Source organism: Rattus rattus, chromosome 5 (genome assembly GCF_011064425.1).
Source record: "Rattus rattus isolate New Zealand chromosome 5, Rrattus_CSIRO_v1, whole genome shotgun sequence".
NCBI lineage: Eukaryota > Metazoa > Chordata > Mammalia > Rodentia > Muridae > Rattus > Rattus rattus.
Genome location: NC_046158.1, coordinates 40,421,886 through 40,449,112, shown reverse-complemented (window position 1 = coordinate 40,449,112; position 27,227 = coordinate 40,421,886). Strand labels below are relative to the sequence as shown.

Below are 27,227 nucleotides of genomic sequence, written 5' to 3'. Positions count from 1 at the left end.
GCAGTAGCTTTCAAAAACAAATCTTCTATCTAAATCTTGAGAAGTACATTTCATTAGTGAGTTCCTTTCAAGTTTCTTGGACCATTAAATGTTTTCGTTTTATACAGGACCTTACGTGCAAGCTCTTGATGTGGGATGAAGGGAAACTCCAAGCCAGCTTTCCTCAAAGAACTCTCTCATTCCCTTTCTACCATTCTCCTTCCCATTCCCAAGTTGCTTTCTGTCTGTGGAAGATGTTTGATGGCTTTGTATATCTTCAGGGTTAGAGGTAAACTGGTCTCATCAAAGTTCTTGATGTACTGGTTAGATTATCACAAATAGAAACTAGCAAACCGTGGAGAAGGGAAGAAATGCCTCCTCTGCTGTGTCCTATGGGTATGATTATGGGACATTTTCTTCACTGCCAATTGATGGAAAGGGCACAGGCCTCTAGGCAGGGTGTGATCACTAGACAGGATGTCCTGTATTGCATAAGGAGGTAGCTGAAAATGAATCTGGAAGCAAGCCAGTAAACAGCATTCCTCTAGAGTCCCTGCTATATTCAGTCCCTGCTCCTTGTTCTTGAATTATTCCTTCCCTCAGTGAAGGACTGTGACCTGCAAGTGTAAGCTAAATGAAATCCTTCCTTCCCAAGTTGCTTTTGGACCCAGGATAGAAATCTAATGAGAATGACTTGGTCTACTCTATCATCATACTAATATAGTATAAATAATTCTATTCTATACCTTGCTGTGTGTGTATTAACTCATTTGATCCCAAGAGCAAGTTTCTACGTTAAAAATTATTTACAGGGTATGGATACATAAAGTGTGAGCTGGGCTGCACTGTTAGGTTTAATGAAAGGGCTACTCTGTAAATAGCGGAAGAAGGAACTGAGGACATTCTAATTGCATAGCTTGTGCTCCTCAACAACAGGGGTGGTCCTGTCTTGCACAGGTGCTGTGTGCAGAGGAACTCAACATGGAACAAAGCAAAGCTAAGAACATGTCTTGAGATAGAACTAGACCTTTCCAGAACCCAGGTAATAAGATGACTTAATATAAACAAAATTTGGATACAATTACTTGAAAACAGTTCAATGTATCTTATAGAAGTATAGAAACATATCATAATGTTTCTAACAAGGATTATACCTTAAATTCTTCTCTAGCTACTGACATGTGCTAGAATTGTGACCACTTTAACAATTTAGTAAAACTAAAAAAAAAAAAAAAAAAAAAAAAAACCAAAAAAAAAACATTTAATTTCTTGTACTTCCATTCACTCTTTTTTTCTTTTTCTTCTTTTTTTTTTGACATTGTTAATTAAATACTTTTTTCCATCTTTATTAAATTGGGTATTTCTTATTTACATTTCGATTGTTATTCCCTTTCCCAGTTTTCAGGCCAACATCCCCCTAATCCCTCCCCTTCTCTGTGGGTGTTCCCCTCCCCATCCTCTCTTGAATGAATCCAAGAAGTAAGTTACCTGGCCACAATTCTATAGAAATATTTCTAAAGGGGTGTGTGTTTGCTAGGGTCTCATGATTCCTATCAGCAAAAGCTTATGGAGCCCTCCTTTAGGAATGCTGCTGGCTTTACCATCCTGATGCCCCACAATGCTGGTTTTCCTCCCACTCCACTGGGTGTGCCTCCATGAATTTTACAGGGTCTTGCTTGTCTTTCCTTCAACTACGACGTGCCTCTGATAAGCTACAAACTTTCTCTATCCTAACTACCATCATCCATCCTTGAAATGTAATGTTTTCCCCAATGACTTCCAGATACATAACTCTCACTTGAACCAATGCCTGAACTGAACTGCAATCCCTGGTGTTCACATTATTATTATCTATCTCCATTTAGATATCCAGGAGGCTACTTTATAGTGACTTTATTCAAAGCCCTATGAATATATGCAGTCTTCAAAACCAGCTCCTCTCTTGCTCTGTCCCAGTTTAAGAAGTAGTATGGCATTCTTCTGGTTCAACCAACTTCAGGCTTCACCTCAGCACTTTCCTAGTGTATTAGACTCACTTGCAGTCTAGTACTTTATTTTCCTAAAGTACTCCTTTACTTCTGTCCTGGTGTTCTCAACAAGCTATTGTTTGCATATACGTGAGAGGGATAGTTTTAAACCAGATGACAGCCATCTTTGCATGACGTCCCCACACTTTCTAACTAAGAGGGAAGTTCCAAGTCACACGTGGTTAGCGGTTTTTCATTTCCCTCCACCTTCCCTCCACAATCTGTAGCCACCATACTCCAGTATAGTCACTCAGACCACTGTATCGTGCCTCGTGTACACAGAGTGCCCTGTAAGTACACATCACAAACATAAAATGCACTAAAAAAAAGTTAAATCATGGCCTTTCATTTTATAATACAGCTGAGTGTAAGCTGCCGATTTATGAATAAAGAGGCAATTGTTATGCTTTTCAAATTGCTGTGCTTTTCTTGACTAATAACAAGAGTTTAAATTCTATTAATTTTTGAAAAATTTATCAAAATGAGCACTGTTCTTCCTAAATGGCCTTTTCACTTTGAAAAGGTTTTTTCACTCAGGAAACAAAATATGGAAATGAACCCAAGTCTAATTAATATTAGTGCAACATAATCGCGTGCATGGCTGTATAAATAATGGATAATGTTATTGTAAATATTCTGCTACTTAACAAACACTATTAATTTTATTTGAATACATGATGCATTTTAACAGGGTTTAAATATTTCCTTGATTTAATGCTATTTAAACATCGTTGAGCAAGCGATTATTTTTCTTCCATTTAAAAATAGCATTTCATGAATCGTGTTTCTGTTCCTTTTGCTCCTATCATTTTATTTATTATTAACTTAATATTAAAAAATATTAAGCAGGAGCAGTCACTCAACAATCCTTGAAAGTTGTAAAATTATGCAAGCTAAAATGCATTCCATATATGTGTTTCTTCTAATATCTTGTGTCTTTCCGTTCACTGTGTGGCTTCTGGGGGCTACAAAAGCCTGAAGGATATACCCATCCGTCCCCCCACCCCCAAAGTAAAACTGTAAAGTGTGTAAATGTGAGTCTTTGGTTGACTATAAAAAGGATATATTATTTAATGGAAGCATGTAGGAAGCAATAGTAGTAAGCAATAAATCTCAGATTAATTATACATATGCAATGAGGTGTGGAGCTCATATACATGCATCGAACTGTTTTCCTGAAGCACGCAATTATGTGCTTTTTCTCGACTGTAAATTTCAAGCATTTGTATGGAAGGACATGATTTTCCTTCTATTAGGCAATGCGAAATGGCTCTGTTCTATTGCAGGCCTCTCAATCCTTACATCTTTTATTTATTGATTTCTCAATGTTCTGTCTTATGTTTTGTTTCACAATCAGAAATATACCTCAAATGTTGAAATATTTGAAACCGCTGAATAACCAATCTGTAAATTCACAATTATATTCTAAATGATGCAGGAAATGTCATTTTAAGTGGCAAAATCAATATGTATTCTGATTCATTAGGGAAAGACATAACGGCTATTTCTCACATCTCTTCAGACTCTATTTTACCAGTATGCATTGTGATGCCTGGCCCGAAGCACTTCTATATTTAGTTCTAATGGAGCACTCTTAAATTGCTTATTTTGTGTTTACTAAAGTCGGCCTGTTTGTTACCATGGAAACTTCGACAAGTGCTCCAGCTAACTGTTTTATTAGATGAATTGAAGATACAGCTGAAGACTGGAGGTGCAGCAAATCATTCTTGAAGCATGGTTTTTTAAAGCATCTGTAACTGTGGGCTACCATTATATAAAATTTGACATTATATTAAGGTCTATTCTATTTCAAATTTCGGAGGCTATCTGGAAATCTAAATCATAATTAACACATTGGTATGTCTAAAGTACAAGGAGCATTGTTCTAAAGTTACTCCGTTCTATAGAAATTAGAAGTCATTGGAACAACATAACACATAGTAAGTAGTTGTTCATGTCCCCAAACCCTTCCTCCTCCATCTATAGCAGCATCAGCAACAGTTTCTTTTCTCAGCTCTGGTAGCAGGAGCAATGATGGAGAACTCTGAGGAAGAAAAGGGCTTAATTCACTGCTCCTTTTGCGTGCAACAGAATGTACGTATGGTGCCACTTTTGGATGTCAGCACCTTGTGGTTCTCACCAAAGCTGAGGCTCTTGGTTCGAACTTTGTGCTATCTACCCATCCCTTTGTTCCTAGTTTCCCGTTGTCCAGAATTTTCTCATGATTCACCTAAAATCTCTGGTCAACCTAATCTCCATATACTTCTTTTTATTTGACATTGCTACATAATTCTCCTTGAAATGATCTCAATTAATCTCTATGAAATGAGAATAATCACGATATAAGAGATCAAGATCCTATTCTGAAGTGTTTTCATTTTCAACTAACTGAAATAAACCCATAGCTGGTGAGACTTCTTTCACTTTGACTAAATAGAGCAAATATTCAGACAGCAAGGATGAAAGGGGGCTGTTTGAGGGATTGCTAGGCATCAACTCCAAGAAATCAAACAGAAGAAAGAGGTTTAAGGAAATTAAACTTCTTAAAACTGATCTACTCCATAGATCGTGAATGGCAAAGATTGTGTAGGGGAAACAACATTGGTAGCTAACAGCAACACAGGAAAAATTAATACGATAATATATATAATTTCCCTTTCCCTAGAAAATTATAACCAAATAAAAGCATTATCTTTAGATGCTGCATATATTTCTCATTTACGGCAACACATTTGGAAGCCAACAAGTAGTTTACTGTGTCCAAGAAATTAAGAGAAAAAAGGGGAAGAAACTTTTGAATTAAAAAATCATTGATACTATAAAATGAGCATTTCTTCACTGTTTATGCAAGCCTGTTTCATATAAATACTGATTTAATGCAAATATGTAGGACATGACTGGTAGTGTTTTATAAAATCATAAAGATATTTTTATTCATTAGCTATTAAAGTTATTGGCAAAAGTTAATGAGGTTTGATATTGTCTATTTCCACAATGTAGTAGTAACTGGATAACTGGATTACATTGGATATTCTTTATGCATGAATATAATGTATATATATACATATATATATATATGTGTGTGTGTGTATGTATATATATGTGTGTGTATATATAGGAAAAAGTAAATTATTATATTAAATATCAGGGGTTATTTCAGCCAAATTTTTATAGTAATGTATTTTAATTTTATTTTTACTGGTAGTTTACACAGAAGGTATGTTTTTGATCTGACATTCATTTTTCCTCTCCTTAGGTTCCACTTTTATTTGTAACACTCACATAATCCCAGTAAAGAACCAAGAGGGTGTGGCTATGATGTTCATCATTAACTTTGAGTACGTGACAGATGAAGACAATGCTGCCTCCCCAGAGAGAGTCAACCCAATATTGCCAGTCAAATCTGTAAATCGTAAGTAAAAGGACACACGTCTATAAAGTCATGGCATTCCATGGCTTCTGTAGTTATCCGCATGTCAATTCTTAAAATGTATTCACAGAGGAAATATAAACATTTTATACTAGAAAGACATAGCTGTTGTTATTATTCTTTGACACTTTACAAAATTTTTCATCCTCTTTGAAAGCCATATGACTCGGGAATAGCATGATATACTTTACCAATGCCTTTTTTTAAGGACAGGGTCATACTGTATAGCTCTGGATGGTCCCTGAACTCAGTATGTAGACCAGGTTGGCCTTGAACTCACTGCACCTTCTTCCACAGTACTGAAATTAAAGGTGTGCCCCACCATGCTGATACTGAAAACACTTAAGTTGTTTTGAAGTATTAGATATTCAAATAATACTTCATATGAGGTACACAAAGAACTCGTATGCTTGATAAACTATTGGCTTATACATTTAAAAATTTATCTCAGCTTAAAATAATGGACCAATAAACTTATAAAAATGCTTTAAAAACAACTTTATATCGATAAAGCAAGGTAGTTCATACAGTTAGAGGATATTTTGTTTGTTCTGTTTAATACTTTTCCAACTTCATCTCATATACTTCAATTCATGACATAATGAAACTTTTTCTCTTTGGCTGTTGCATTTTAAAATAAATTTTAAGATTTGTCTCAGTTGTATCACCTGATACGATTTGATATTGGCATTTTGAGACTCGTGAGGAAATTATACATTCTTTTTATTTGGATACATCTCTACTGGGAATGCATGTTTATTGATATAATCGACTGTTTTCTATTGTGCCAACAAATTCTGTGTTTATCTATTCCATATTATTGTGTTAATGTTTGGTTGTCTCTGTCTACCTATAGCTCTTTTTATATTTGGTAACATTTTTACAATTCTAATAGTTGTTTTTATAAAATAGTTTATTAGATGACACATCTCTGCAATTATATAGTTTGATGAATTTATAGTTTTGGTCCTGATCCTTAATTTTTTCTAATCATGGATTTCTTACTTTGAACAAGAAGACAATTATCTCAAAGATCTTATGCTACCCTTCCCACCATACAATTTTATTAATACTATATTACTTTGAGCTTGTCATTGTGTTCCTAAATATCTTTAATAGTCTACTATTTAGTTTATTAGTTTGGATTATATCGTTAGGCTCCTAGAGTTTGACAAGTCACTCAAACTTAGTTTGTCTCAATATCTTTTTTCTCCCTGCCCAATGCTCTTTCTTTTTCAGTGTTAGTGTCAGTTATGGGACACCTTTAAATTTCTCATCTTTGTTTCCCTCTTAAATTTCTAATTAAATATAATCAGTATTCACACAATCTTCCTCAGTATCCTCAGAACTTACTCTCCTCAATTCTTGCAAAGTGTTTTCAGAACTCCTTCCTATTTAACATGGTAGTAGTTTGAATGATAACTGTCCTCCAAAGCCTAGCACATTTAAATATTAACTCACCAGTTGGTGGTGCTATTTGGATAAGTTTCAGGGTATGGTCATACTGTAGTAATTATGTCTTGGGGGATAAACATTGAGAGTCTAAAGACTCAGGTCATTTCTAGTTTACATTCTCTACTTTGTGCTTGTGGTTCAATATTTGAGCTTGTTGCTCCAGCTACCATGCCTGTTTCTTCCCCTCAATGATGAACTGATTTCCCTCTAGTACCACAAGCCTAAATAATCCTCTCCTCTGATAAGTTGCCTTGGTCATGGTATTTTCTTATAACAAGAAGAGTGGCAAATAAAGACACTATTCTTCTGTAACCCCAATGCTTGAATAACAGCATTGGTAGATGGTGCCAATTTGAGCATTGCCTTGCATTTGTGTTGTCCTATGCCCCCCAGTCATCTATTCATTCTTTTCTTCCTTTAAGTGTTGCTGACAAGGAGCCAATGCCAACCTCCTTGACTACAGTAGTGTTTTGGGATCCATGGTCTTATATAACTAGCCATCTGGCCGTTTTCATCACGCATTTCCTATTTCTTCTCTTGTGTGGACACTCCTCTGCAAGGGACCTCTTCTGAGTGCAGTTAACCATTCCAAGATGTGTGCCTCCACTTTTTCCACATAGACCCTGTGTGGTTCTGTTCTCTGTATTACCCTGTGTTCTGCTCGGCAAATTCTGCTGCTCCGTCATAGGTGATCATTTCTAGGTTTACATGAACATTAAAGTCTGAAGAGATCCCACTAAAAATGTTGTACTTGTCCTTTATGTGTACATTCATTTGACCTCTCCCTTATTGACTTCTATGGATTAGAGAGGATTAATATGAAAATTGGACTTATATCTTATATTGCCTAAGGGATGTTGGGAGACATCACAAATGTTAGTAATAGAGATTTAAAAACCCTGTACTTTTATGTACAGTAAATAAAAACATGCATAAAATAAAAGCATGCTCCCAAAAGCCTCAGCTGGCAGTCATGCCCAAACCTAGAAGGGTGTGTGTGTGTGTGTGTGTGTGTGTGTGTGTGTGTGTGTGTGTGTGTGTGTAAGCATAAGGCCAGAAGTTGACATTATTAACTTTTTTCTGTGACTCTCTACCTTATTTTGAGATTAAATCTCCCCCTGGATATGGGCCTTACTGGCTATCAGCAAGATTGGAGGTCTGCACTGGTGTAGCTAGCTTTGCATTTATTTATGCTCTATTTTTTGTGTGTGGGTGGTGTGGTAATTTATGTGTGTTTATGTGCAAATTGATGGTTGTGTGTAGGTGCACATATATATTACAATGTGGGGTCCTGAAGTTGATATCATGGGTCTTCCCCAATCACTTTTAATTTATTGAATTGGGGTCTCTAAATTAACTTGGAATTGAACTTGAACCAGTTCTGGCTTGACTAGGTAGCCTGCTGGCCCTAGTGATCTGCCTCTGTCTCTTTGAGTGCTGAGACTGCAATGGTTATCATGCCCACCTGTTTCTCACACAGTTTCTGGGGATCAGAATTCAGGTCTTCAAGCTTACACGACAAAAAGTGATTCATAAAGCTGTTTCCCTAGTTCTTACACCTAGATTTTTCACATGGATTCTGGGGTAGACCTCAAGCCCTCATTCATTTATGTGTGCAGTTCACTGAATGAGTCATCATCTTAAATCCATTTGCAAACTCTCAGCATTATAATTCAGCACTGTTATCTACAAAGTTCAAGCTTGACAACCTCATGATGGATCTTTATAAATTTCATACCCACATATGTGTACACAGACACACAGATGCACATATGCATGCACACATACCACCACCACCAATTAAAAACAATCAAACAAAGCATAATGCTGTATGGCAGGTTTTATTCCTTGCTATCCTGGCTGCAGAACGCTTGTGGTCCATGAATCACAGCATGTTCCTCCCTGTAAGGATAAACCTAAGCTTAAAACCAAATAGAACAATTAAACATTTATTATAGTATCAATTACTTCCTTTGCCTAGTCTAAATAGCAGTATAAATTAAAATTCCTCATAAAGCAAAGAAGGAAGAAAAATATTAATGCAACATAATACCAGTATCCTTAATTTTTAAATTTAGGATTTATTTTTAATTTTTAAAATTTTAGAAATTTTCTTGCAACAATCAGTAATTAGTTTCCAATATATATATTTTGAAATAAATGAAAATACAATAAAACAAAGTCTAATTCAAAACTGTTCCTTTAAGGTAATAGCCACTTCAACTTACCTACTCTGCTTCTCCCATTCAGTCACTACCGAATGGTCTCTGAGAGTAAATTTCAATGATACCCACCTCCATCTGCCATTAATATCTATATTTATGACTATCCATGAACATCAGGTTGCCCACGTAGAGATTGAATGCCTACTCTATTTTTTTAACCATTTTCTCAAATACTTCATTTTACCAATGGAATAGTGTCTGGTGTGACCTTTCATCTGAATGGAAGTAAAAAATAGAGGGCATACCTACACCAGAGCAGAGGATAGGATTTAAAAAAAGATAATACATTCATTTAAAACTGAAATGCAAATATTGAATTGACACATAGGTTTCTTAAATAGAATTCTATGTAACAGTTCCCAGAGTACAAACATGGTCTATGGCACTTTATTTTCAGTTCAACTGGCATTTCATGGAAAAATCCCAGCAAGGCCAGTAGAGATTTGGCTCCTTATCTTATGAATATGTGTGGTTCTCCTATGGTATCACTGTCATGCACACAAGGAATCACTGGAGAGTGTAAAAGATATGCAGACACAGTTGTTTCTATGGCTTTTCAAGGTCTGATTATTTACAGCCAGAGCACTGCTTTCACTCATACCCTTTGTCATTTTGTCCTTGATTTCCCTTAACTTTGTGTCATACTTTGAAGAATTGATTGTTAAATCAAGCAGAAAAGTTCAAAAGACCAAAATTTTGCTTGATAACTTTACATATTAGGTCTCATCTCTGACAAACCCTAATGATCTATTTCTTTGTGAGTAAAATTTTACTGTCAGTACAAAATAATGGCTTTGGCTCTTTCAAACATCTTTGGATAGAAAGACAGAAAAAAATAGGGAGAAGGGAGTCATGGAAGAAATAGGGAAGAGTGGAAGGAAAGAACTAAGCAAGGAAGGAAGGGAGGGCGGGAGGGAGGGAGGAAGGAAGGAAGGAAGGAAGGAAGGAAGGAAGGAAGGAAGGAAGGAAGGAAGGAAAGGAGATGAGATTTGAATACTTTTCTGCTTGATTTAACAAGCAGATCTCTTTGGAAAAACATGTTATTACAGGGATCCCACTAGAGATGTCTACTGAAGCATAGTTTGTAGCCAATTAAAACACATCATTCCAGCAAGGTGGGACTGAAGTATAGCCCGAGCATTTAGGTCAAGGTACTTTAAAGCTAAAAAAACCACATCCTGGTATCTTCCTCTTCATCTACTGGAGGAGGTTTTGTGCAAGCAAACAGTTTATCAGAAGCTAAGATAAACAGCTGGAAGAGAACATTTGCACAAGTAGACAGTTTCATAGGAGCCAAGATAAGTTAGGTAGAGCATCTTGACTTTGGGCTCCTTGAATAGAATAGGATAATTTTCCTTGGAACTTTCCATCAAGAAGATTAAATTCTAGTTAAACATGAAAAGATCTCAACAAGTATCTGAGATGGTAGAACCTATATACTTCTTTACCTAGTACAATGTTAATTCCTAACATAGTAAGATTGTTAGGTTGAAGCCTACAATCCAGTCGCCAACATGTGGGTCAATGAAACTGGCCATAAAGTGTAGTTACACTGACATATATGGTAAGCACACTAAAACACATTTAAAACTCATATTTTTCTTTTGTCAATGCTTAATTTTCTTATAAAAATGTGGTGAATATAATTATGGGAGAAAGAATGGAAGAGAAGAGAAAAGGAGAAAATTGTTCATTTACTGTTTATTAAAGACATATATATCTGTAAATTATTTGTCTTCTTAAAAGTGACATATGTGCAGATTTTATTAAATTGAGATTATTAAGGGTAAGAAACAATGTTATCTGTACAATAGAAAAGAGAGGTTGTAAAAGGGGAGACTTCTTTATGGACTGGGGCAATAAATATTCTCAGGAAACAAATATTGACTTTAGATTCTAGAGCCCCAACATATGAAAAGCAAGCATATCTCAAGAATAAGTAAATGTTCACAATATTATTTGTGAAAGATACAGAATCAAGCACAAATAGATGACTCATGTTCCTCAATAAAACATGTGGATAAGGAAGTTATTTTATTAGCGAGTATACCTATCAAATTAGCAACTATTGTACAATGCATCAATTTAAAGAATCAATGGCAAAAATAATAAAAGACAAAGTTAATTTTTTATTTTAGGTATTGTATGTAAAATATTCTTTAAAAGTTGAAATGCTAGAACTTGCTAAAACTTTCCTGAGAACACTCAGGAAAACTAAAATTAAATAAAATTCTTGATTGTGATAGTTAATCTCAGTTGTAAAATTAATGTGAGCTAGAACCCACAGGGAAACAGGTCTTGGGCATGTCTGGAGCATGCAATCCCTGTATTATCTACATCAGGTTAATTAAGGTGAGGAGACCTGCCCACTGTGGGTGGCATCATTCCCTGTGATAGGATCTGGACTAAAAGGAGAAAATGAGCTGACACAAGAACTCAGTGCTGCCTGCTTTCTTATTATACATGACTTCCCATCGTTCAAGATTGCACCCTTGAGAAGTGAGCCAGAACAAAAAATCTTTCCATTCTTAACTAACTTTTATCCGAGTATTTTGTTGTAGCAACAGGAAAATAAACTAATCTAATATTTAAACAAAAATTAGTGCATATATTTTTACCTTGTGTGATCAACTTTAAACTTTTCTCTAACTGTTTATCTTACCAGACAAATCTCAGGCACTTTCACTCTTTCATCAATATAATATTGTGGGTCTCCGTTTAAATCTTCATCACTCACTGTCAAATGATGTATTGAATTTATGCCATAATTTGGGTATATTTTCTAAGAAACTACAAGCTCCAGTTTTCTTTATTCTTAGAAAAATTATCTGATCAAGGTACTAATTGACTACACGTCTTACAACTCTATTTGAGGTGCCTTATTTTTTTCCTTTCTGACTTTCTCCCATTTCTCCAATTACCTAGAGAAGGCACTTCCAGCCTTCTCTATAGTCTTTATGACCCTGACCTCAAATCCTTTCCTGTGTTGCAAGCTTTTCTTCTTGTGCCACAGCAGGGGTGAAGGAGGGCATTGAGTGGAAATTCCTCAGCAACTACAGGCCACCTTTGGTGGACAAATCCTAAGTGAAACTTACATAATACCCTAAGGATCTGTACTACCCTGCTCCTTCAAAACCGTCTTCCCCAGTCTCCCTCCCACGCCAATGTTTTCTCCTGGCCCCTTCCTCTGTTGCTCATACTCACGCTGCTGAGAATAAATAGCCTGCACTTCAACAGACACATTTTGTTTATATCACATCATGTTTTTTTAAAAGTTTTAATTAGTTGAATTTGTTGCCAACATTTAAAAATTGGATATTGCACATTAAAATTAGGATATCTGGCTGTCTCTCTTTTGAGTAGCTTGCTACACACCCCAAATGTTCCTTATAAGCCAGCACAGAATACTAGCCGTCCTTTTGACAGGGCCTGTGGTATTCTATTCACTGTGTTCTGCGCACCTTTCCTTGAGTTTTGCGTGTAATTGTGGTTTCTTGGTTTCTACTATTTGCCTCTCGCTGTAGGTGTTCAAGCCACACACATGTTACTGTTTCCACTTTACTCTCCATTCCACAGAGCAACATAACTGAGCTCTCTGTTTACTCCCTAGATGGTCTGCTACATAGATGAGTTAGATTCCCTTCTTGTCTTTTTATTTCTAGACTACCATACTCACTGCATCTTTAAAGTCAACAGTTGTTTCAACAGCTTATGCTCACTTCCTTAATGGCCTTAGGTGACCTTTGTGAAAGGGTAATTCAGCACCTCTCAAAAGCCACTGTCTTAGAGCTTCATCTATCCACTGACCATTGGGTAAGTTCTTGGGAATATTTTGGTACTTTTGAAGTTTTACCCTTTCAAGTCAAATGTGTCTTAACATCTCTTGTCTCTCTCACTTGATCATCAGAGATGTTGTCATGAACTAATCATCCAAAATTTCCTTCCATTGAATCTTCTTGTTTCTTACCAAAAGAGTGGACCAAATTTATCATGTCTCTCTCTCTCTCTCTCTCTCTCTCTCTCTCTCTCTCTCTCTCTCTCTCTCTCTCTCTCTCCACTACAATAATTCTACTCAGAACTCTGGCACATCTTATTTGAGCTAATGTAATTATTTCATTCTTGTAATTCCTTCTTCCAGCTTCTTTTCTCCAAATCCACACAAAACACTGTTGCATGCAGATTACAGTCATCTGCTGTTTCTCTCCTTTACAATATCATTCTGTTGCCTAAAACATAAAACTCCAAATTACTATATGTATGCAAAACAAAGATCTAAGTCAGAGTAGCTTCCATGACTGCATTAACTTCATCTTCTACGGCTTCTCATATTTTGTAGAGTTTAACTGAAATAGCCCTTGTCATATATTGTCTAGTTGAATATTGCATTTTTGTAGCATATCTATTTCAAAAGACTTGTTCCTGTGGAAATTGCACTTCATGCAAGCATATCTACATGGTCCTACTCTTGTGGGAGCAAAGCACTTTGCACTTTGGTCTACTGTCACGTTGAATACATCTGTTTGCCCAATAGACCATAATAAAAATTAATCATACTACAATTGTAATTTTTAAAAAATACACAAAAATGAATTTGAAAAGTCAGTACTAAAAGAAAGATGGGGACTGTAGAAAATTGAAGAATATTTATCTAATTTAATGTAGCCAGAGACCTTTAAGCTCAATTTCAAAGCAGCAACATGTTCTTTTTCATACCTCTACAAATCCTTTACCAATAATAAGTATCTGTCTATGTTTGTGCAACAATAATGCATGCATATGTTTTTAACACGCAACTATTAATTTATTTTCTACTGTCTGGACATCAACAAGATTGCTCTGGTCACAACTTTCCATTTGGTAAGATCATTACTATGAAATATGCGACATGCTTGGGAACACAAGTTTTTTACTTCTGCACCAGAACTGCTGACTCAAAAACAAAAATTCAATACTCTGTATATATCAAATACGTCATTCTCATACAATGGTTTAAGTTCACTAATATTCAAATAAAATGATTTTAGGTGAAGTCAAATGTAAATCATGTAATAAAATAGCCTAAAATGTCTAAGGAGTTTATTATAACAACAACTTTCAGAAGTGAATTTTTTCACTTAAATCATGTTTAGAAGACCCCGTCATCTTTAAAAAGATTAACATTATATCTTATTTTACTATTATTCTTATTGAAAGTTTGAGTTGTCCTAAAAGCCTCAACCAAAACTAAATGTATAGACACAAAATACCATTTGATAACTTAGGCACTTATCTGTTTAATTTAAGCCACTAAAACCATATTCATACGTTTTGGACTCACTCAAGATAATTAACACATAAAGCATATGTTTGTCTCAACTGCTATATTACCTCCTCAAATTTGTGTCTGTTTTCTAACCCCAAGCAAGTAAGAAACAAAGAAATGCTTCATGTATTTCATTTGCAGAAAGGCTTCCACCATGCTTTCACTAGTCTCCACTGGAGCTGAAAGTCATTCTTTAATTCAATGATGAGAAGCTGCAATTTTGATACAGAATTCCCTAACCAGCACACATTACTATAGAAACCATCTGTTATTCAGTGGAATTCAATTAAAGGTTTTACAATGTAACTAATGTTTATTTTCATCTTTCCTTTGAAAGTCTCTTCCTTAAGGATTACATTTAATATAGGAAAAAAAAAGAATCATGACATTGTTGCAAAAACAGAGAACTTTAATTAAATTTTGCCATTGTCTCCCTATTATATAGACAAAAACATATATCTAAGATCAATGGAAGTCCTTGTGATTGAAAAAATATGTCCTTTGTTAAGAATAGATGTTGATCAGCATCCAGGTCAGCAAAAGCATACCCTCCTAGGGGTTCCTTATGAGCATCCTATGGATTATTTTGTTACCTAGCAACATGAAAATTAGGGACAGTCTGTAGTCATACAGCTTTTGGGAACCTGGACTATTTCTCATTCATGTTTTGAACATTCTATTTAGAGCTTCCATCAGCATGATGGCTGCATGATCACCCAGAATCAATATAAGTTAAGATGTTATCACTTTCAGGAGACCTGAATTGTTTCTTTAACTTGGCATTTGGAGAGGGGGAAATGTATATATACCTGAGAGAGACTAAATAATGGAATGGTAAAATCATGCTCCTATTGACTTAGTGGTTATTTTAAGCACATGGAAACCTAATTAAGCACATGCAATGTTGGTGTGTTCCGTTCATTCCCCATGTCTCCTTACTGAATGATTTTAACCTTGAGGGGTTAAAAGCAGTTCATCTCATTACCCTGTCTTCCTGCTTATCTCCCTTGTCCAAATCTGTTCACTGCCTCCTTTGCTGTCATGATGATGTGGCCAGACTGGAAGCAGGGCTTTACAGAATACCAGCAGCAATTTTAAATTGTTCCGAGAGGAGTGTGCTGCTGCTGCTGCTGCTGCTGCTGCTGCTGCTGCTGCTGCTGCTGCTGCTGCTGCTGCTGCTGCTGCTGCTGCTGGGACTGCTCTCATGCCTTGCTGCAGCCTAGGCTGCCCCCTGACCTTCACACAGCATACAGAGACTCACATTACTACAAGATCCCAGTTTGCCCGTGGCTCACTGCTCTTTCCTTTGTAAGATGATACATGGAGTTTTTTGTTTGTTTGTTTGTTTGTTTTGCTTTCTCCTAGTGTTACCTGTCTTTATTAATCATATCTACTCCTTTAAAGGGCCCCATTTTTAACTTCAGCTTAATGTCTGCCAGTGGATTCTGGGATCTGGAAAATGTTTTGTTTTGTTTTAATAACTAATGCCAAAACCTCACTGGCTATCCTTGTCCATTTTTCATTGATTACTCAGGATACCTAGTTGATTGGTACTAAGTACATTTGAAAATTATTTTTTCCCAATCTAGCTGCGAAAGAAAGTCTTCCTTGTCAATATTCTGACTTGTTCTCACATCCCCTCAATGCCATAATATACCACTTAGCAGTAGGAAAAAACCCTCATATCCTTTCAAGATGTTTCTAACCCAGGTCTCTCCGTAAAAAGAAAAAGCTGATTGATGTGTCAGACATTTTCTGTTTCTCCCATCAAATTTGAACTTTTACTGTATTGACCTGGATTAAATTCATGTCCCTCTATGTATCCACGCTGCAGAATTGTTCACACTGGCTTTAAGGCTTTCAACTCAAGTGTTATGTGTATGAATACCGTGAATTTACAAAAAACCATTCATTCCTTGCATTCAATAATTAACAATAGAATTTATTTATGACAACTTTTTTCAGAAAAAAAAACCTCTTTTTCTCCCCTTTTGTACTGAACATTTTGCTCTTGATTGTGACAAAAATTCTGAAAGTGATGAACTTTCACATACACCAAACAGCCCCTTGGGAGGTCTGGCTCTTCTATTCATTGGCAGGGATGGAATTAGACAGGGTTATCACCTTTCCCAAGGGATGGTGACAGTCAGTGACTGGGTGATGCAGAGACACAAGAAGCTTCAAATGAGCACCAGAGAGTTTAGGATTACACTGGAATCCTGAAACCTTGAGTCTTAAGGTAGTATATGGAGGTTAGGGGGAAGTTAGAAATGAATTAAGACCTGAGAGCAATGTACTGAAAGCAAAAGCAACAATTCTAAATGTAGCTGGAGCTTCACCTCCAACTTCTCTACGAAGATTCAGCTGAAGATTCAGGTCCATTTGCCAATTAGACAATGGACTTTAGCTCTTTCCCGTCCATCGTGACAGTTAGCTCCTGAGTATATTCCCTTGGAAATAGTTATACAATCTCTTTTCTTCCTTTCTTTCCTTCTTTCTTTCTTCCTTTCTTCCTTTCTTTCTTTCTTTCTTTCCTTCTTTCTTTCTTTCTTTCTTCCTTCCTTCCTTCCTTTTCTTTCTTTCTTTCTTTCTTTCCTTCTTTCTTTCCTTTGTCTCTTTCTTCCTTCCCTCTGTTGGTTTTTCTGTTGACTTATTTGTTGGTTTTTAGACAGGGTTTCTCTATGTAGCCCCAACTGTCCTGGAACTCACTTTATAGACCAGGCTGGCCTCAAACTCATAGAGATTCATCTGTCTCTGTCCCCAGAAGGCTGGGATTAAAGGCTTGCTCCAGCACTGCCCAGCAACAGTCTATTTTCAATGATGCAGTCTCATCCACCCCAGTCCTCCACTAAGGGAAATCTACACTGGCAGCCTTCACTGCTTCTCCCTGCCCACTTCCCTCCCCACTCTCAAGACACCTTGGACTCTCTCCATTTGCATAACCATTTATACTTAAGAATATCTCCTCTTGGGGCTTAACTCAACTGGGAACAACCAGGCAAGAGGTACATATTGTTAAGCCACATACTGGCTTTTTATTACAAAATTATTTTAATTTCAATGTACTAAAAGTTTGTAAAATAATAATAAATGGAATGAAGGAAACAAGAACTTGCAGTTGCAGGAAAAATCGATGATTAAAAGCCAGGTAGACCCAATCAGGTAGCATACACTAGTAGATATGAGGCCCCGACACATAGACAGCAGAGGACTGCCTGGTCTGGCCTCAGTGAGAAAAGATGCACCTAACCATGGAGAGGTTTGAGGTCCCAGGTAATGGGGAGGCTCGGTGGAGTGGGGGTGGGGATATCCTTTTGGAAATGGGCAAAGGAGGAATGGGATGAGAAACTGTCGGAGGAGTCCAATAACGACTGGACAAAATAAAAGATTAAAGACAATTTTAGGTGGACATTTTTTTAGTATTCATTTTTTCCCCAAGAAAAACCTGTTTCCAATCTTCGTAGCCACCAGCATCACTTACTGCTTAAATTATGTATATAAACTAAAATACATCCATGGAGGTAGTTTATCAGTGTCTTTCTTTATTTCTAACAATGTGTGAGTTGTGAAAAAATATTGAGTTTTTTTTTTCTTATTTCAGGTTTACTATTTTGGTAGACAGGAGACTAAAGAGAATCTAATTATTCAAGAAAGAAAATAGGTTTAATATAATCTGAAGGCTTAGCAAGATGTTTTACAGAGTCAAAAGCCACAACAGTTACACTTATCTATGTTCTATATTTGATCCCTTAAGGAAGTATAGCGGGGCACAAATTTCTCAACGTGCATTCTTTCTGCATGAACTGCACGGAGACAACTAAATCTGTAATCCAATACAACGTGGTCATATTAACCTAGTGGTGCAGAAAAGACCATCTGTACCACCTTCGATGGGACTAAAACGCAGCAGAGAAATAAATGCCTGTGCAATCATTAATTTAAGAGAGCTACTGGGTGTTCTTTGGAAGGAGAGAGCGATGTAGCTGATGAAAAACGAGTAAAAGTAGGCACTGAACTTCGGTGCATTGTAATAAAACTTGCAAAATTGATTTGTAAACTGTAACTCAATTTCATGTGCATTAAAGACTAATCAAATGATTTTGATGCAGCTCACTGATTTTTAACTTGGCAATTTGTGTGAGCATATAAAAAAGGTTTGGAGAAATATGTAAAGATGCTTTCAAAACCCTTATCATGCTTTCCAACCGTATTTAATCTTGTTTGTGCAGATTGCTTGCACTCGTCCTTGTGTATTAATCCACAATATAATGTTCAATACACTTACATTATATCATAATATTTTACCAGGAAAAATAAATCCTATTTCAGTTATTGTTAACATTACTTACTATTAAACTACAAGTGAAAAGTTGACATAATAAATTTGCCTGCTTAATTCTAAATTGTTCTCCAACAAGCATTTTGTCTATATCCTCTAGATGATAAAGGGCATCAGAACACTTCTGTGTAATCTTAACGATCAAAATGGATGCCATTTAAACCATGTCTAAAAGGGTGAAATTGGTAAGATTTGGTCAGGTAGACAGGACATAGTATAGAGTTGTCACGATTTGTCTAGTTCTGCTCAACTGTACAGTACATAAGCGCCAACACCGTTCCAGGATGCTGAGATTACACAACTACAATGACCAGAGTAATCATATATTCTAATCCAAACTAAATACATTATAACTCAGTTTATTATGTGTTTGTATAACTCTATTAGCCATATTCAGGCATTCTGTCAAAACCAAAGCAAAATAAACAAGGCCTTTCTTATAGGGGTGTAGAGAAATGTTAATCGGGGAATCACTGTGTGTGTTATTATCTTCTAGGGTGGAAACTGTGAAGAGATGTCCACCTAGTTCAGAGGGAAGGACAATCCTCACAAAGGGAGCTAATCTGGCTCTACCTAAAGGATAAACCAAGTAGGCAGCAGAACAGGATCTTATATGAGGGTGCTCCCCCTCCCACCCACCCCCTCCCACCTCACTGCCCTGGCATTCCCCTACACTGGGAAAATGGAGCCGTCACAGGTCCAAGGGCTTCGTCTACTATTGATGACAGACAATGCCATCCTCTGCTAGATATGTGGCTGGAGCCAAGGGTCCCTCCATACATACTCTTTGGTTGGTGATTTAGTCTCTGGGAGTTCTGGGCTGTCTGGTTGGTTGATATTATTGTTCTTCCTACGGGGTTGCAAACCCTTTCAGCTCCTTCAGTCCTTTCTCTAACTCTCCCATTGGGGATCTAGTTCTCATTCCAATGGTTGGCTGTGAGCATCAGCCTCTGTATTTGTCAGGCTCTTCAAGAGCTCCTCAGGAGATAGCTATAACAGGCTCCTATCAGCAAGCACTTCTTGGCATCCACAGTATTATCTGGGTTTGGTGTTTGTATATGGGATCCCCAGGTGGGGCAATCTCTGGATGGCCTTTCCTTCAGTCTCTGCTCCACATTTTGCCTCTGTATTTTTTTTAAACAGGAACCCATCTGGTTTTGGAGATGAGTGGGTGGTCCCATCCCTGAACCGGGGACCTTGTCTAATCTCCGGGTATAATCTCTAAAGGTTCTACCTCCCCTTTGTTGGGCATTTCAGCTAATCTCATCCCTGTCAGGTCCTGGGAGCCTCTTGCTTTCCTGGTATCTGGGACTTGCTGGTGCCTACCCCCAGGTCTCCATCTCCCATTGCTACACACCTCTGTTCAAATTCTTGACCTTTTGTATATCATCCCTGTCTCCTCTCATACCTGATCCTGCCCCTCTTTATCTCCCTTTCCCTCCTCTCTTCCTCCCAAGTCCCTCCCATCCTCTACCTCTATGAATATTTTGTTCCCCCTTCTAAGGACTGAAGAAGCATCCACAGTATGGTCTTCCTTCTTCTTGAGCTTCATGTGGTCTGTGGATTATATCTTGGGTAATCCAAGGTTCTGGGCTTATCAGTGAGTGCATACCATGTGTGTTCTTTTATGACTGGGTTACCTCACTCAGTATATTTTCTAGTTCCAACTCTTTGACAGCCTATAACTTTTCAAGACTTCCAAGTGCATTGAAAAACCATTGGAATATAATCTATCTCCCTTTTTACTACCCAAACCGAACTTACAGAACTGTTAAAGACAAAATACTGTTTGGTTACAGTACTATTAAATTACAATTACAATTACAACACTGTTAATTAAAAGACTGATAAAGATATCTTCAAGTGTATCAAGTCCACTTCAAGCTCCTGTCTATCTCTACTACTATCAATACCTCTTCAATACCGTATATATTCTCATTCATTTCTCTGTCTAACCCTTGAGATAAGATGTTGGTTCTATTTTTATATGTAAATTGTGGGTGTTTACTGAATACATGTTTTTGATCTGTAAAAGCTAAAGGTCCTGTGTCATGTAAATAATATTTTCATGTCACTTGTGGTTTTTGTGATTATCAAAAGCAAAATATATACGTGCATGTGTAAATATATATATATATAATTGTTCTTTTACAATATTTCTTAGTAAAACAGAATTAATTAAATATATATTTCAGTTTTTGTATAGCACTTAAATATGAGTTGATTGTGTTCATTAATTTTATAGTATATGTGCGTAGTGTAAGAATACTCTTTTCTGTCTTCTTTTGTAGGGAAACTTTTTGGGTTCAAATTTCCTGGTCTGAGAGTTCTAACATACAGAAAGCAGTCCTTGCCGCAGGAAGACCCGGACGTGGTAGTCATTGATTCTTCTAAACACAGCGATGACTCTGTGGCTATGAAGCACTTTAAGTCTCCCACGAAAGAGAGTTGCAGTCCCTCTGAAGCAGATGATACGAAGGCTTTGATACAGCCTAGCCAGTGTTCTCCCTTAGTGAACATATCAGGACCTCTGGACCATTCCTCTCCCAAAAGGCAATGGGACCGCCTCTACCCTGACATGCTGCAGTCAAGTTCCCAACTAACACACTCCAGGTCAAGGGAGAGCCTCTGTAGCATACGGAGAGCATCTTCAGTTCATGATATAGAAGGGTTCAGTGTCCACCCCAAGAACATATTTAGAGATCGACATGCCAGTGAAGGTACGTAACATGGAAAGATTTTTTAATTGGGTAATGGGTGTTTATTTTTACGTTGCTTCAAAACTGAATGGTGATCTGTTTCTTCACAGAAGAAATGTGATTAAAGCCATTAAAACATGAATCTTGCATTAAGATTTTTTTTTTCTCATTTCCTCTTTGAACCCTAGTGAGTAATTTGACTTCTGGCTTCCTTATCAGTGTTTCTGAAACAGTGTAGCCATTAGCAGCCTGCTTCCTGGTGTGTTAATTAATTATTCCCTAATTTAAGATATGATTAGGTGATGAATTCTATCACCTAAAGCATAATTAATTTTCTTGGGTTTAGGCAAATAATCACACCCTGGAAGAAAGAGCAGTGTGCCCTCGCTGGACTGTGACACTGACCAGTGGGAGATAGGTGGGAAAGGCAGGATAGGTTAGTGGGGAAGCCCACTGGGCAATTTGGAAAGCAGAGTCAGAACTTATTTTCCATCCTTTCTAGCCTTGTTCACATTCCTAAACTAGCCAGAGTGAGTGGTATGCTTTGGAAGTCACTAAGGAAGCCATCTATCTTTAGCATAATAATAGATAGCGTTGTTTGAGTAGTTAGGATGCCTGACTCTGTAGGTTAGGAACCAGTTTTAAACTCCATTTATAGATAAACAACTGCCACAGGGAAGGCAAGGAGGTAACAGCCAGTCAATGTTGAGGCTCCTATGGCCTCACTACTCAGAAGGCTTCAATTCCACCAGCAATAACTCGCCTTCGCTTCTATTCCAGTAGACTCCACCTTAAGAAAACTTGATTGAGTCCAAGGAGCCTGAAAGTAGCCTGACTGGATACTCAAACACATTTTTCCAACCCTTGCAGAATTAGACACTTGAAGGGTCCTTTCCCAGAATCCTCATTCCTTCATATGCCTTTGCCACCTAAGCTGTTGTCAGCCATCTTTTCAAAAACTTAAACCTGCTCATGAGGGTCCTTACTAAAGCATTCCAGTCATTTTTCCAGATGGGCAAAGTCACTTTCTAGCCGTCTTCGCGACTGCTCACACCAAGATGATTTGCTAATTCACACAGCCATACCACACATATTACTCCTTCACCACTTTGTTCTGTCTAAAATCCTCCTCGCTGTCCACATTATTACTCAGCTGCAAGCACTGACTCTCCCATTCCAAACTAGAGAAATCAAACGATTTCCAGAATTGAATGAACTTTTAGTTTTCAAAGTGGTGCATATTTTAGCATTTATTCTATAGTTACAAACACATACAGCTATAAACGTACCCACAGACAGACAGACAGACAGATCAATGATGGTTGCCTGTGAAAACTTGAAAATATAAGATACCGTCATGGTGGGCACTCTTGTACCTGTAGTTCTTCAGACTTAGCACTCAGCCCAGTGTAGTACTTATGACAGATACTCAATACCATTGCCTTGGCATTGAGAGAACCATGCTCATGAATCATATTCTAATATCATACTCATAAGGATATAATGAGCTCCTTCCTCCACATACATTGATTTATATCAAAGTCTTAGTATTGAATCATGTGGGGGGAATCTTTCTAAAAGGCACAGTGAAACAGAAAAAACAGAAGAGCTGAAAGAAAAGAAGTGGGCAGGAGTATGAGCAAGGATCTCCAAGAGAGATAAGAAACGGAAACCATCTCAGAATACAAAGAGTTTGGAATAAGACAAATCAGAGAAACAACATTACAAGAGTAATCAGCACATCCACTTTAACCTATGGTCTGAGAAGGGTAAAAAGAAAACTAAATTAATGACAATTCCCAAGCTAGATAATTGTGCTCCAGACCACCTAGGAATATTAAGTTCAATATTTTCTGACCAAATGAAACCTGTATAACTGGAGTTTTGAACAATGCATTCTATGATGGATTATAATAAATCCAGTTCTGTTCAAATGAAAAGCATATGGTTTAGTTTGTCCCTACCAGTCAGTACTCTCATCTTTAGCAAACACACTGAATCTTCAATGTTTTCCCATAGGAAACTGAATTAGGGTAATAAATTTGAAAAATCAAAGTTCTCATGCTCAGCACGTCCTGCATACCTGTGTTTCAATATAATTTATTAGTATTGTATATAGAGTTTTACATATGTTGTTTTCCTCTCATGTGGCCACCTCATGGTACACAGGTACTAACACAATTATCAGGAAGGGCAACTTGTTATTTTTTATATTTTTAGATTTCTCAGTATAAGAACTGCATGTAGAAAGATGCTTAATAATGTCATCCTTTGTTCTCCTCTCTTCTTTGGGCTAAGCAATTTTCAGCAAAATACTACTGTCTTGCCAATACCAAGTCAGTGTGTGGCTGCAGAAGGATGAACTCACAGAACATTCACCACAGTACTTCAGCCTCAAAAATGATCTTACTTTTATTTGTTAACAAAACCACTGATAGGCTTGAAAGGAATTGCCATTCCTGGAGCTGTATAACTCTATATACTTGAGAAATGGAATACAAGTCAGAGTAGATGGAAGACCTTCACTGTTGATTTTAGTTTTACAAATCCTTGAAAGTGATTAAGAGATAAAGTCCTAGAGGCACCAGATCGGAGTTGAGAAGTTCTCATTCAAACACAGCACTATCCTCTTAAGTACTCCATCTTTACCGTACTACAAATATTTTATGAATATATTAGCAGTTAATATTTTACATAATCTTCTTATTTTTATTGGAAAGTACCTTGGAATTTTCCTTCCTAAGGCATGTATTACCGAAAACTGTCAGTCATTTTTGGGATCCGTTCCAAGTTAACATTATGAAAATTTAGCAAAAATGTAGTAAAATAGACATGGAAAATATAAACTTCAATTAATTTATCATGACATTCAAGAAACCTGAAATTAGTCTGCCAAGACACTATGAAAGAGTCTAACTGTTCTGCTTTCTGTACTTTATATCGCTGGCACTATGATGCTGACATCAGTATATGACACCAGGTATTGTGTACTTTAACTTTGGAACCATTTAGCCAAACAATCAATCAACCAATCAATCAGTCAGCCAATCCATACATAAAAATATTAAATAAAACCACTGATGGGCATAGGAGAAATAAGAAAGAGGTGTCAGTTTATTTCAGTGTTCAAGTTTCTCATTCTTCCCCAGTGTCCCAGTGTCAAAGCTTCACTAACTCTACTCTAACTTCATTGCCATTTGTCTTTAGAGCATCTAGGTTTAATGAATAAGCATGCATGTGTTTGTGAGTGTGTGAATGCGTGTGTGGGTGGGTGGGTGCATGAGTGTGTGTGTGTGTGTGTGTGTGTGTGTGTGTGTGTGTGTGTGTGTGTGTAGAGCATTCTATTAGTAGTTTCCAAAAGTGCTGGGAGTGTCACACCAGGGCCACATAAATGCCACTCAAGTATCCCACTCCAAGCTAACCTCCAGCTCCATTTGTAAATTCTTCTAACCACTTGCAAAACAGTTACTACTTTACTAATGATTTTAGGCCACTCTGAGGGTGAAATTATTTGTGCGTAAACAAGATCTTGTTCAATGCTTCCTTTTCTGTGATTTGTTAAAAGAGAGGAGGACATGCCATTACATGTCACATTCTATTAACACACTTCTGACCCAAGCAATGTCTCCTCTAACAATTCCATCAACCATAGTATTGAAATTACTTTCAATAAAAGCTTTGAAGCAATTATGCGGTATCCCAAGATATGAATATGCATAGTGATAAGATAGATGGCAACAAATGTATACATTTCTCAAACCTTGTATGTACTTGAATGGTTTCTTATGACTTCATTTATTTTAAGCTTCTGTATTTCAAACCTGGCAATACATATTAATATACATTTTCAGTACCACAGAGCAAACATTAGATTTCTACTCTCAAAATAAATCTGAAAACACTAAATGCCAAGATTTAAAAACAGGCTGTTTTAATATAAACAAATTTATAAACATTATAGGTTTTATGCTGCTACACAGCAAACATGTAAATTATTTCTTTACAATAAAGGCTTCCGTTGATATATTACAATTATTTTTCCTAAGAATGACTCATTAAATACAGTTAGATATTTTTAAGGTACACAGTAAAGAACAGTTAAGCATAAGGGGACAGTTAATAAAAATGTTCTAAACTATCCAAATTGAATTAGTAATCCATTGTCTAAGAAACTTTTCCCCATACTAACATGCTAAGGTTTAATTACGTAGAAAAATACTTGACATGCAAAATGTTACATGGTTTTCCTTTGACTTGTTACAAGCTACAGACATAAAAATTGGCTTTTGACAATGTTGCAAGTTAACCCAGCAACTATTCAGCAACTGTGCAGAGCTTTCCCCCAAATGCTATAATTTAAAAATCTGTAACTTACAACAGTTTAAATTAAGTGACATGAGTATTTCACTTCTTTATAATGTTTATTATGGCTGACAATTCAGTTTGTGCATTTTACTTGTTAATGCTTTATAACATTTTCTATATTTGTACTTTGGTTTTTCTGACTGTTTCTACTAAGCTAGTTTGGTGTACTTAACATAATTTTAGTCTTCTTTTTTATATTTCTCTCTCTTTTATCTTTATATGCTCAAAACAGACAATGGTCGAAATGTCAAAGGTAATGTATAAAATCAAATTTCACCCTCTGGTGCTTAAAGTGCCCTCTACTTGGCATGTTAAGTTGCCTGCTGTATGCCCTGTTGATGCCACATCTCCATGCTGCCCTCAGCTACTCCAGGTGCCTGGTGGAGACATCATGGCTTGGTTTTGCTGGAGACATGATTACTTTCTCTGCTGTGCCATCAATGTGATGATGAACACCTTTTTTTTATCCTGAAAAACAAGAATGTAATGATTGACAGTTGAACACTTCACAAATATATGGAAAGAAACGAGTATCGAGATGCATATATCCTAATGTAAAAGAATCACATGATCTGTTTCAGGGAATTTGTTTTCTCTTGAGTACAGGATTAAATAAAATGATCGGAGAGCTCTATAACAGAATCACTTCACTTGTTCCTCTTTTGTTTCCTTAAAACTAGTTTCACGTTCCTGGATGGCAGGGGGTATGGTTTTAAGCTTACTGTAGTAGTATACTGTGCTTGCATGACGGTCATTCTCTATTTTTCCTCTATTGTATTTCAACCACATTAAATTGTACTCTATATAACTCTAACCGCTGGCATGGTTTACAGCAACCACAGGGTAATATTTAACTGGGAGATATTCTGGATAAATTTGGATTTGGCTAAATAAAGTCTAGTTCTATTTTGGCTACTAAAGTGGATGCAAGGATCAAAACGTTTGGCTTGACTTTTGGCCATGCATGCTGCTGTGGGTGTGTAAATGGTGACAGTGACCCATCTTCTGCATGCCTGTTGCATGATCATGTCTCCACCAGTCACCATTATTACTCGGGAACTTACTGTCTTGACCTCTCTTTCATGTCACTAGTAATCGGACCACTGTGTGGCTTTGTGTATTGACTTCTTAATTGCTTTCCTAATTAATTTGAAACCGCCACTTGCTGATGAATGAGTAGGAGTAGAGACTGTAGATGATATGTGATCAGAATCCCAGTATAATTTGGAAATAAGTGAGGTTGTGAGATCTTTTTTCCTCTCCTTGTCTATCATTTTGTAAACATTTCCAGAAAGGTCTGTGCAGGAGATCTCTAATAGTGCAGTGGGATTTTATCTACATGGTTATTCTGTCCTTGGTCTGTCCATTGTGACTTTTGAAAGGGAGGAACTGATACCACATAGGTG

General features: G+C 36.8%; 1 protein-coding gene across 7 annotated transcripts in view; it reads left to right on the top strand.

Moving 5' to 3' along the window:
• Kcnh7 (potassium voltage-gated channel subfamily H member 7) overlaps positions 1-27,227 on the top strand; it is a 489,779-nt gene that overhangs the window by 322,919 nt on the left and 139,633 nt on the right. For 5 of the 7 annotated variants that reach the window (XM_032903392.1, XM_032903391.1, XM_032903397.1 and 2 more), the window contains exons 3-6: positions 5,263-5,418; positions 21,049-21,477; positions 26,054-26,074; positions 26,502-26,525. In XM_032903392.1, the coding sequence (XP_032759283.1) occupies positions 5,263-5,418; positions 21,049-21,477; positions 26,054-26,074; positions 26,502-26,525 (630 nt within the window). The remainder of the gene's footprint in view (positions 1-5,262; positions 5,419-21,048; positions 21,478-26,053; positions 26,075-26,501; positions 26,526-27,227) is intronic. The other 2 variants (XM_032903393.1, XM_032903394.1) reach the window with 2 other exon arrangements.